This window comes from Octopus sinensis, unplaced genomic scaffold, assembly GCF_006345805.1.
Source record: "Octopus sinensis unplaced genomic scaffold, ASM634580v1 Contig20293, whole genome shotgun sequence".
NCBI lineage: Eukaryota > Metazoa > Mollusca > Cephalopoda > Octopoda > Octopodidae > Octopus > Octopus sinensis.
Window position 1 is genome coordinate 41,739 of NW_021837027.1, and position 13,262 is coordinate 55,000.

At 38.0% G+C, this 13,262-nt stretch overlaps 1 protein-coding gene across 1 annotated transcript in view; it reads left to right on the forward strand.

Moving 5' to 3' along the window:
• The first annotated feature begins 1,526 nt into the window (after window positions 1–1,526).
• Window positions 1,527–13,262, forward strand: part of LOC115232307 (T-box transcription factor T-like) — a 20,863-nt gene continuing 9,127 nt past the window's right edge. Inside the window, exons 1-2 of the mRNA XM_029802127.2 lie at window positions 1,527–1,931; window positions 10,966–11,106. Of these exons, the coding sequence (XP_029657987.2) occupies window positions 1,527–1,931; window positions 10,966–11,106 (546 nt within the window). The remainder of the gene's footprint in view (window positions 1,932–10,965; window positions 11,107–13,262) is intronic.

The following is a 13,262-nucleotide window of genomic DNA, read 5'->3' on the forward strand; positions in this document are numbered from 1 at the left end:
AGGAAAATCCAAGCCACAGGCATTGGATTTCTTGGAAAGAGGCTCGAATGTATACGGAACAAAGACAGGATGCCACACGAATGTAAATACAAGAAACAAAAACAGAAATAAAAAAGAGAAATAAAAAACACGAAGGTGGACAGTATATATATAATATATATATATATATATATATATTATATATATATATATATATATATATATATATATAGTGGTTGTATACTGTCAACTTAACGTGACAGTCCCGTATGGGAACTACACTACCGCTGTTTAGCCCTAGGAGCATAGAACGGTTCCTGTCGGCTTTCCCATACGGGACTGTCACGTTGAGTTGACAGTATACAACCACTCTATCGCTCCACCACCGCTCATGCCTCTTGAGACATTTAGAAATTTAATATTTCTGATATGTATATATATATATATATATATATATATATATTATATATATATATATATATATATATATATATATATCACCAGGTCAAGCTGAAACTGTCGCTAGAAGCTAGGATCACCAAGCATAGATTGACATATTTTGGTCATATTATGCTGAGGAAATCCCTGGAGAAGGACATCATGCTCGGAGTGGTCAGTGGCAAGAGAGGAAGGGGCCGACCAAGAACCCGCTGGCTTGACAACATCAAGAGTGATACCGGAATGGACATAGCCAGTCTGAAAGAAGCGGCCCAGGATAAAACTGGCTGGAGGACACTGATCCATCGAGTAACCGAGAGTCGACTTCGACTGAGCGGATAGATAGATATATATATACATATATATATATATGTCTGTGTGTGTGTGTGTGTGTGTGTGTGTGTATACAGACAACAATATTTACATGTATGTTAAGACAGTTAGCTGTTCGAATCGTCACCAAGCCGGGCGAAATGCGTAGCCGTATTTCGTCTGCCGTTACGTTCTGAGCTCAAATTCCTCCGAGGTCGACTTTGCCTTTCATCCTTTCAGGGTCGATAAATTAAGTAACAGTTACACACTGGGGTCGATATAATCGACTTAATCCGTTTGTCTGTCCTTGTTTGTCCTCTCTCTGTTTAGCCCCTTGTGGGTAGTAAAGAAATAGGTATTTCGGTCGTCTTTATGTTCCGAGTTCAAATTCTGCCGTGGTCGACTTTGCCTTTCATCCTTTCGGGGTCGACAAATTATGTACCAGTTGCTTACTAGGGTCGATCTAAATGACTGCCTCCCCCCACTCCTCTCCCAAAATTTCGGACTTTGTGCCTAGAGTAGAAAAGAATGAAGGATTAACTTTGAAAAAGACAGAATTGATTTGTTCCAGCCTGAAATAACGAAGGCGAATGAATGCAATTTGGCCACGGAGTCTCGATGAGGTCGTTCGAAATGATTGATTGATTGATTGATTCTAGTTTCAGCCCATGAGCTGTGGCCATGCTGGGGCACACACACACATGTACGCGTCTATCATATTAATGTCCGTGGGACTTAATCCATTAAGACCGAGGTCATCCTGTTCTAATCTGTATTTAATTCGAACCTCCTCTCCCATGGTCTTCAGCTGCTCTTTCATCTCCGAGATCTGTGTTCTCTCGACCTTTTTACAGAATTCGGAAAATACTGATATCCAGAAATGGCTCCAAAATCTAAAAGCATATTTTTTCTTTGTTTTTTTTTCCTTTTCCGGCAGACGTATGTTCCCCGTCTTCAAGGTGTCCATAACAGGATTAGATCCCAATGCCATGTACACTTTGCTGTTGGATTTTGCCCAAGTGGATAACCACAGATGGAAGTATGTCAATGGTGAATGGGTTGCCGGAGGAAAAGCAGAACCAGCCGCACCGAATTCTGTCTACATCCACCCAGATTCGCCAAATTTCGGTGCACATTGGATGCGGGAGCCAACATCATTCAGCAAGGTGAAACTTACCAATAAACTCAACGGAGGCGGACAGGTAAATAATATTTCATTTAATAATACAAATGTTGCCAGTAGGGACCAGAGAGCAGGAACAAAGCTAACCCACCAAAACAAAAGCTGCGATTCTGTTTCAATTTTTGGTTGGATCCATTTCGAAGTTAAATATTACATTTCGTAGGAATTGATATGATAACGGTTTCGTAAGATAAAAGACAAAAAGAGTTTATTAAAATTCTAAAAAAAAAAAAAGTAAAATGTCCGACGAGAATGTTTAAGGTTTGAGTAGAACTCTTCAATACGAGAATAAAATGTTTGACATATTTTCTAAAAATATAAAAAAAAGGAAGCTGGTTTTCCGTCGCTTACGACGACGAGTCTTCCAGTTTTCCGTCGCTTACGACGACGAGTCTTCCAGTTGGTCCGATCGACAGAACAGCCTGCTCATGAAACTAACGTGCAAGTGGTTGAGTACTCCACAAACATGCGTACCCTTAAATATAGTTCTCGGGGAGATTCAGCATGACACAAAATCTAACAAGGTTGGCCCCTTTTGAATTACTGGTACAACTCATTTATTGCCAGCTGAGTAGACTGAAGTGTCTTGCTGAAGGACACAACGCGCCAACGAGAATCGAACTCGTAACTCTACGATCATGAGCTGAATATTCCCTAACCACTGAGCCTTTCTATTCATGTTAACGTCGATTTGAAATTATTTATTGAAGCTCTGTCACATCTACAATCCATCGGAAGATGATGAACGCCATAACTTCTTCCACTTCCCTCATTATCAAAGAATATCGGACCTGGTGCCGAATTAGAAAGAGACCAATCTGAATCCAGTTATTGTTCCTATTACGGGTGTCGTAGTTTGCGGTGGTGGTGGTGGTGGTGGTGGTGGTAGTGTAGGAGTGGTTGTGAAGATGTCAAAGTGAGCAAGTTTATAAAATTGTAGTGGTAGGCATGGTTGTGTGGTAAGAAGTTTACTTCCCCACTACGTGGCTCCAGGTTCAGTCTCACTGCGTGGCACCTTGGGAAAGTGTCTTCTACTATAATCTACGAGCCGATCAAAGCCATGTGAGTGCATTTGGTAGACGGTAACTGAAAGAAGCCCATTATATATATATATATATATATATATATATATATATATGGTCTGCGTAAGGTATTTGAGGACATAGCTTTTTTGGGGTCATTGCTGCATTTTTTGCTTACTCTGTATAATCTTTATTTTAGAAAATATTAATGGCAGACCCTCAGCTTACTCAAGAAATGAAGAGGCATGCTGTTATTCTGGTTATAAATGCTAAGCGATTTAGAACTATCACGATTTTTTAAAGTTGCCAGACCTTTCATCTACAAAGTTTGTAAGAAGCTAGAAACTGAAGATGAAACATTTCGCCAGTATCAAAGCATAAAAAGCATTCTAAATGCTCTGAAATCATCAGAACACCTGAATTTAACCAGCAAGTTCAACAGATCATTGAAAATCCCAAAAAATCCTTGAGGTCAATTGCAAAAGATCTCCATCTGTCAGAAGGAACAGTCAGAAATGTTGTCCACGAAGACATCAGGATATAAGTCTTATATGATGAGGAAAGGTCAATTGGTCAGAAACAGCAAAAGAAAATCACTACATCAGATCAAAAAGGCTCTTAAACAAACAGAAAAATCCAGCAGAAGAAGACTTGATTTGGTTTTTCTCAAACGAGAAAAACTTTGACAAAGATAAAAAAAGTTAACAGAAGAAATGACAGATGGTTATGTGCAGACCCTTCTGAAGTTCCAAGTGTTATGCATACAAAATTTCCTGCAACTGTCATGGTTTTAGGGGTTGTCAGCAATGAAGGACATGTGATGCCTTCTTACTTCTTTCCACAAGGCCTTAGAGTTAACTCTACCGCCTACATTAAGGTCCTGGAAATAATTGTTAAGCCCTGGATAGACAGTACATGCAATGGAAGGTCATATGTGTTTCAGTAAGACTCTGCATTATCACACATGACTGTAGTAACTCAGGAATGAATGGCTGAAAATTTTCATGATCACATAACCCTTAACATTTGACCTCCTAATTCCCCAGATCTCAACCCATTGGACTATTACATGTGGAGCGTTGTTGAGAGAGAGGTCAATGAACACGCCCATAACTCAGGAAAGATTCTTTGAAAGCTGCCATAGTCAGAGTAAAGTCCAAAATGAACCAGGACCACTTCATTCGAGCATGTAGATGATTTTGATCTCATATAGAAGCAGTTGTTGAAGCTGAAGGTGGCTTTATTGAATAACATTATAGAAAAGAAGGTTTATTTTTATCCTCATAATATTTTTTTGATAAATAAAGTTGTTATCTGTTATTATATATCTTTTTTTTATAAACATAAATCTGTCCTCAAATATCTTACGCACCCGGTACATATATATATACATAGATGCATACATACATACATACATACATACATACATACATACATACATACATACATACATACATTCTTTTATTCTTTTACTTGTTTCAGTCAATTGACTGCGGCCATGCTGGAATACTGCCTTTAGTTGAACAAATCGACCCTGGGTCATATCCTTTGTAAGCCTGGTACTTATTCTATCGATCTCTTTGGCTAAACTGCTACGTTATGGGGACGTAAACACACTAACATTGGTTGTCAAGTGCTGCTGGGGGGACAAATACAGACACACACGCAAATATATGCATATATATGGACAAAATCAAAAGCAAACTCGATGAACATTAGTGGAATTTGTAGTTTTGTGGAACCAGTGCCGGTGACACATACGAAAACCATCCGAAGGTGGCCGTAGCCAGTACCGCATTGACTGGCCTCCGTGCCGGTGGCACGTAAAAAACACCATCCGAGCGTGGCCGTTCGCCAGCCTCGTCTGGCACCTGTGTCGGTGGCACATAAAATCACCCACTACACTCTCGGAGTGGTTGGCGTTAGGAGGGGCATCCAGCTGTAGAAACACTGCCAGATCTGACTGGCCTGGTGCAGCCTTCGGGCTTCCCAGACCCCAGTTGAACCGTCCAACCCATGCTAGCATGGAAAGCAGACGTTAAACGATGATGATGTATACGACGGGCTTCTTTCAGTTTCCATCTACCAAATCTACTTACAAGCCTTTAGTCGGCCAGAGGCTATAGTAGAAGGCACTTCCCCAAGGTGCCACGCAGAAGGACTGAACCCGGAACCATGTGGCTGGGAAGCAAGCTTCTTACCGCACAGCCAAATATTAATGTGTGTGTTTGTCCTCTACCACCGCTTGACAACCGGGGTTGGTGTGTTTATATCCCTGTAACTTAACGATTCCGTAAAAGATAGAATGAGAACCAGACTTAAAAAAGGAAGTCCTGGCGTTGTTTCATTCGACTAAAAATTCTTCGATGCGGTGCCCCAGCATGGCCACAGTCTAATGACTGGAACAAGTAAAAAAGATTAAAAAATAAACTGACATCGGACTCATTCTACACCAAACTAGCAGCACCCGACCCCCGACCCCTGATTAAGGACACCAAGATATTTTGTCATCCACAAAACATTAACAATCACCGTCATGGAAGTCTCGACTCAGTCACTGAATCTGCTAGAAATAATAGCCAAATCTGTCTTGAATTCCGTCTTAAAGGAGGTACATGCTAGATGATGTAGTCCTAGATAACCCTGGGTGGCCGTGACTGGAATGTCCTTGGATTGATCTGGGGTTAAACTACAATAACCGTTATAATAATATCTGGTTTAGGGACTAGGGTAAGAAAGTGAGAAGTGGTGCGGGCAGGGGTTACTGGTTCTTGATTGGCTCTTTATCGAACCCGGATGGGATAACGGTTGAAGTTGACCCCGACGGGATTTGAACTCAGAATTGAAAAGAAATGTGATCGAATAACACACGGTATTTTGTCCACGTTTCTTTACTCATATCTGAAGACAATGATGATGATGATGATGACGACAGCGACGACAGTGGCGATGAGGGTGAGGTGGAGAAAGATGATGAAGACGAGGATGATGAGGAGGGGGAGGAAGAAGACGAAGAAGAGGAGGAAGAGGAGGAGGAGGAAGAAGAAGAAGAAGAAGAAGATGATGATGATGATGATGATGAGGAGGAGGAGGAAGAAGAAGAAGAAGAAGATGATGATGATGATGAGGAGGAGGAGGAGGATGTTGATGATGATGATGATGATGATGATGATGATAATGATAATGATGAGGAGGAGGAGGAGAAGGAGAGGGTAATGTTGATGATAATGTTGACAATTAACAAAGAGACAACGATGATGAATTTCCAGGTGTTTCGTACCCGGGTAGAAAGAATTGTAAAACAACAAATACCAAAAAAAACAAAAACAAACTAAAAAATAAAAAGAAAGTAAAAAAAAGATGGTGTAACTCGGTGTAACTGCTGTGCGTGTCTTGAGCATGCTTTCCACCATGTTGAAGAAGAAGAAGAAGAAGAGAAGAAGAAGAAGAAGAAGAAGAAGAAGAAGAAGAGAAGAAGAAGAAGAAGAAGAAGAAGAAGAAGAAGAAGGAATAGTAGAAGAAGAAGAAGAAGAAGAAGAAAGTAGAGAAGAAGAAGAAGAAGAAGAAGAAGAAGAAGAAGAAGAAGAAGAAGAAGAAGAAGAAGAAGAAGAAGAAGAAGAAGAAGAAAAAAGAAGAAGAAGAAGAAGAAGAATGCTAGCTTAAAGGATCATCTACAAATCCCTTGCTTCCTAAAATATGTGTTCGTGTGCCTGACTGGTAAATTAGGGGCCGAGAAATGTGATGTCTACAAACTGTAGGGAGTTATTTGAGGAGGGAGCGGGGAGAGGGAAGTGGTGATGGTGGAAATTGTAAACATTTTGGCAGAGACTCGTGTTTGGTCAACTTTATTTACTTAATGGATTGGAATGCCTCGCAGATGCTCGTTTTTTTAACATCATCATCATCATTATCATCATCATCCTCATCTTCCGCTTCCTCCTCCTCCTCCTCTTCCTCATCATCATCATCATCATCATCATCATTATTATAAATACGTGGCCGGAGCGGAACTGAGGTGGGGAGGTCTATTTATAGATTTAGGTGGTAATGGTCAGTCAAAGAGAGGTGGTGTGTAAGTAGGAAGGTGGTGGTGGTGGTGGTGGTGGTAGAGGATTACACGAAGATAACAAAAGGAAGAAAGAGTGAATGGAGAGAGAGAGAGAGAGAGAATGGAATGTGCTAGAGAGGGGGGTGGGGTGGATAAGGTAAGTGGATTAAAAAAGGTAGAAGTAAACAGAGTGATATATATATATATATATATGTATGTATATATATATGTTTGTGTGTGTGTGTGTGTAAAGGAAAAGTAAGAAGAAAAAAGCGAAAATGCACATTAAATATAAAAAAATAAGCGCTTTTTTTTATGAAAAGTAGTGATAGATAAATAGAATTAGATGAACTGAGGTAGAATTAAGAGGAATTAAATTCATTATTGTGAATTGTTAAAAAGATTCAAAGTCAAACTGGTGCTGTTCACTGGCTTTCAATGCGCACCGAGTATCAAACGGTGTCGTGTCTTTATATATATATAATATATATATATATATATATATATATAAAACAACAAAAATACGTGGAGAAAATCACATCTTTAATTGTAGAAAATACATGTTATCACATATTAACTAATTTGGGATCGCCTTGAAAACGTTGTATTTCCAGATATATCAGTTTGGATGACATTTCATGTATCTAAATATGGCGATACAACAGAAACGGTCGACGACTTTCTTTGGTGAATTCAACAATTAAAGATGTGATTTTCTCTATCCCTAGTTTTGTGGTCTAATACTCTGCATTTCTTGAAATTCTTCTAAATGCTATTTAGATCTATTCGTCATCCGTAAGGAATTCCTTTGGATGTGTATTCTACTTGCATTGATTGGTGTTTGATTGCTGGATATTGTTAACCAAATTCGGTTAAAGACAAGTGTTTTAATGACATCTGCCTGGGTTTTTTTAATCCCTTGTTTTCTTTTTCTCTTACAATACATACATACATACATACATACATACATACATGGATACATACATACATACATACATGGATACATACATACATACATACATACATACATACATACATACATACATACATACATACACACACACATACATACATACATGGATACATACATGGATACATACATACATACATACATACATACATACATACATACACACCACACACATACATACATACATGGATACATACGTGGATACATACATACATACATACATACATACATACATACATACATACACACATACATACATATACACACATACATACATACATACACACACATACATACATACACACACATACATACATACACACACATACATACATACACACACATACATACACACACACATACATACATACATACACACATACATACATACATACATACATACACACATACATACATACATACATACACACACATACATACATACATATACACACATACATACATACATACATACATACATTCATACATACATACATACATACATACATACATACATACATACATACATACACACATACATACACACACATACATACATATACACACATACATACATACATACATAAATACATACATACATACATACATACATACATACATACATACATACATACATATATATTTGGGTATACAGGGGGGGCTAGAAAGAAGTTAGATAACATTATACGTAATGAAACCAGTGGTACCTGTCCTGGATATAGAATGCAAAGACTGGAATAGGTTACAAAGAACTTGTGACAAAGCAAACAGGGCGAACACGTGGTACAAAACCGATAAATATCAAGGAGTGATGTTTGGAGAGGCCACAGCCCATAGAGAACCAGCCCGTAGATTTAGGAAAGCTCTGAAGGGGGCCAAACTCAACAGTAAGATTGTTGAAAAGCCAGGGAGCTCTATCTGATCACAACTTTGAGAATGCCACATTCACCAATGATGACTTCATAGTATGTAGGATTGGCCCTGGCATTAACTGTAGAACTAGAAATGTAGTCTACAGCATAAGGTGCATAGAGGGCGCTGGTAAAGACAAAAACATGATATACATTGGTGAGACATCTAGGAACATTGCGGAAAGACTAAATGGACATCTGAGACAATATGACGATGAAAAACAGTCCTCCATTCTCTACCAGCACGCCAAGGACCAACATGGAGGCAACCTGGGTCAACTTGACATCCGCATTTTATCGAAGCACCCGAAGGACCCAACACTCAGACAAATACAGGGGTACATTCTCATAAATAAAACATCCCCAGTACTAAATAGGCAAATTTAAGTAGTAGGTAGTCATACCCCTATACCCGCAGTTTATACATATATACGGGTAGAATAGTTAGTGGGCTGTTATTTATGTGTGTGTATATGTATATATGTGTGTGTGTGTGTGTGTGTATGTATATGTATGTAGGTAAATGGATATGAATATAAACAGATAGACATACAGATAGATACATACATAAATAATATGAACAGACGAGCACACACACACACATATACATACGCAAATGAAGACTGAAACATGTGACATATACACACACACACACACACTTCACACAAAGACACACATGGAGATACACATCCATACATAACAGACGCGGTACACAGACACACTCAGACATGCGCACACAAGGAGACAGAGGTACACACACATGCAAACACACATACATGCATATATGCATACACACACATACATGCATGCATACGTACATTCATACATACATACATACATACATACATACATACATACATACATACATACATACATACATACATACATTCATACATACATACATACAAACATATGTGCATGCGTACCCACACACATGCGCACAAACAAACAAGAAGAACGCAGCTCAGATAACGAACAGAGTCAGATCGCGCGACTGAAGGACAACAGCTGGACAATCAAGGTGTTGGAATGGACAGCAAAACAATGGACAAGGTCAAGAGGCCGACCAACGAAAACTTTAGGAAAATAATTAAGTAAATGAGTGGAAACTTAACCGGTGAATGTGTTAAATAATAAGACACTAAAAGAGAATGACTCTCCCCATACACAACAAAATATTCTTTAACACACGAACTCACATAAAGAATCTTGCAAACCTAAACCAAAAATGAAATATGCATATATATATATATATATATATATATATATATATATATATATTGTTTATATTATATTAAGCTGTCGTCTGTCCAAATTTGGCCAAATGCATTTTCTTTTTTTTCAATATATACTTTTGCTTCCAATAGCCAGTTCTTTTGGTCAAACTATCGTATCTCCAGCTGCTTCAGTTGCCAAGATATCAAAAAGTGAAGTACAACGTTTTTGCTACGGAATGGTGAAACTATTGTTTCGTTTTCTGACAAAGCAACGCTTTGGACATACGACACTTTTGCATAATAACAACGATATATATAATTCAGTATAATAATATCCCGGGCTTCATTGCTCCTGAAGTGCGGAACCCCTCCCTCGAGGTCCCAGATTGCGGGTGAGATCATCTCGCCATCTTGTCTTTGGTCGGCCTCTTGACCTTGTCCATTGTTTTGGTGTCCATTCCATCGCCCTGGTTGTCCTTCAGTCACGCGATCTGGCTAATCCATTTATGGTTGTTCCCGGTTCTTATAATGTCATTGACTCTCGTGCGCACGCGAGTCAGCGCACATAAGTGAATAGATAGATAGATAGATAGATAGATAGATAGATAGATAGATAGATAGATAGATAGATAGATAGATAGATAGATAGATAGATAGATAGATAGATATACAAACGTATATACGCACACATACCCACACATATTATATACACTTTAAATTTCGAATTATGCCATATACAATACGATAATTAACATATTATTAAAATAACATAAACATTATTAACAGACTTCAAACTTCGGTTGGTTCAAATAATTTGAATCCCGGAGTCTGAGGGACTGAAATTTTGCTCTGATTGCTGAGTTCATTCTCCTCTCTTCTTACCAGATCATGTTAAATTCCCTTCACAAGTACGAACCCAGATTACACATTGTCAAAGTCAGTTGTCGTTCGGATCGAAAGAGCGTGATGACTTACAGTTTCGTTGAGACCCAGTTTATTGCTGTCACTGCTTACCAAAATGAAGAAGTAAGTGAAGGATTTCTTATGAAAATTTTCGGGTTTTTTTGTTGTTTTTTTTTTGCATGATTTTCATTTTCTTCATTTTTAAGTGAAGAAATTTTTCGTTCAATCCTTTTTATTCTAACCTACCTGAGACTGAATCTCTGGATCTTACGATACAAATACTTCCAGTTTTAAAAGGATCCAAATTTAAATCTTCCATCAAAATTTCATTTTCATTTATGTTTTAAGCTTAAGATTAATAAAGACCAAATTATTTTAGAAAATTCTTCATGATTTTCAAAATTGCAAGAGAATTATGGTAAACAAAAGCGTTGAAACGAAATTCCAGTCTTATTTTCTGTGATTATTTTAGTACAAGTAGACGAATTGTATTTATTATCAATAAAAAATATTTTTGAAAAATTTTGTTCCAGGATAAATGAAAATATAATATTCAAGAAAAAATTTTCGATTAAGTTTTGATCTTAATTTCTTTATAAATGTTGGCTGGTTGCTTGGTTTCTCTTGTCTTGGATTGTGAGAGAAGGAGAGAGGGAAAGTAGTTAACAGCAAAGATGCAGGATGATTGCACATACGAGGCTTGGTAGAAGGCAATGATTACTTTCTTTTTAATGAAATTTTACAGAAACGGGTTTTCGTTTGAGTAGATTGCGAATGTGTTGATTGAATTTGAAAATCTCTCACACACACACGCACACACACACACACACACACACACACACACACACACACACACACACATACACACCTATATATATATATTGCAAATATACAAATGAGAAATTCGTTTAATTTAATTTTAAAGTAATAAGTATCCTCGTTTTGATGATTAGTCTTCATTTCATCATTGTTTTTTTTTCAAACTAAGCAATTTACGCCATTTGTTCCATATATTTTGTTCTTGTATGGAAAGTCAGTCTTCCATTCAGTTTAGAGTTGCCCCACGTAGTATCTGGTTCTGAAGAGACATAAAATTCTCGAAATGTTTCTACAAGTCTACAGGAGTGTGTTTACATATTTTGCATAGCACATAATTCCGGGTTCGATCCCACCGCATGGCACCTTGAGCAAGTGTCTTCTCCTTTAAGCATTTATTAACAAAACCTAGTGCCCCAATTATTACTGGTATTAATATGAATTCATATTCTAGATAGAGAAGCTGGAGGTTTCAAAGCAGTTGTCCATAGATATCCTCTTTTTCTTTGATTTTCAAAGAGTTATTTATATCTGCAGGGCAGCTAACCTCTATGATGGTACATACATTTGTCCCTCTGTCCCAAACAACAATATTCGGGTAACATACCCATGCATAGTCTTTTTTTTTTTTGTATGCTGAGTACTTTCCATCCAGGTCTTCCAAGATGCAAGAGGACCCAGCTGTTTTGGGGCTGTATAGAACATTAAGAAGAGAGTGCTTCTTGTGGAGTTCACTGCCAACTCGTACAATGTTGCTCACTTCACTTTTCAGGACTTCATTTATATATTTATTTTTGCTGCTGTTGTTTATCGGGTGCTGCCTGAGTGATACCATACGGCACCCGAAGGCACTGATCCCAGGCTGCTACCACCTTCATTTCTTCTTAGCTAGAGCCTGTCAACATCACTGTTTCTGTGGAAATTTCCAGTTGTTGTCAGGATTTTGCAGGTTTTGGTACCTTTGGAGTGGATTTTCTCTACAGACTAATCAAGTATCCCAAATGCTGGGTTCAGCACGGGCACTGCAAATGCATTGTGGGATTTTGGCTTGTTGTAAGAAGAGAGATAGATCGCTAGCCACTTCACATTATTTTCTCTCCTTGTTTCTTTCTGAGTTCCTTTCTGAGGAAGAGCGTAGGCTCGAAACGTTAAAGACTTTTTAAAAATTTCCCGGGCGTTATACTAATACATATATTTGTTGTCTACACCACCTGTCTTCGTCTTTTATTGTTTATTTTTTTTTGTAAATTCTTGCCATAATTTCCTAAGTCTGGTGTAATATTCTCGGGTCACTCTATCTTTATTCACAATACCTTCATATGATACATTTTCGTCTATGCCTAAGTTCTTGTAACATTCTTTGCGTGGAATAGCGGAGATAGAGAGACCGTTGATGCACAGGTTTTGGGTATGTATGCAATATGTATGTATGTATGTATGTATGTATGTATGTATGTATGTAT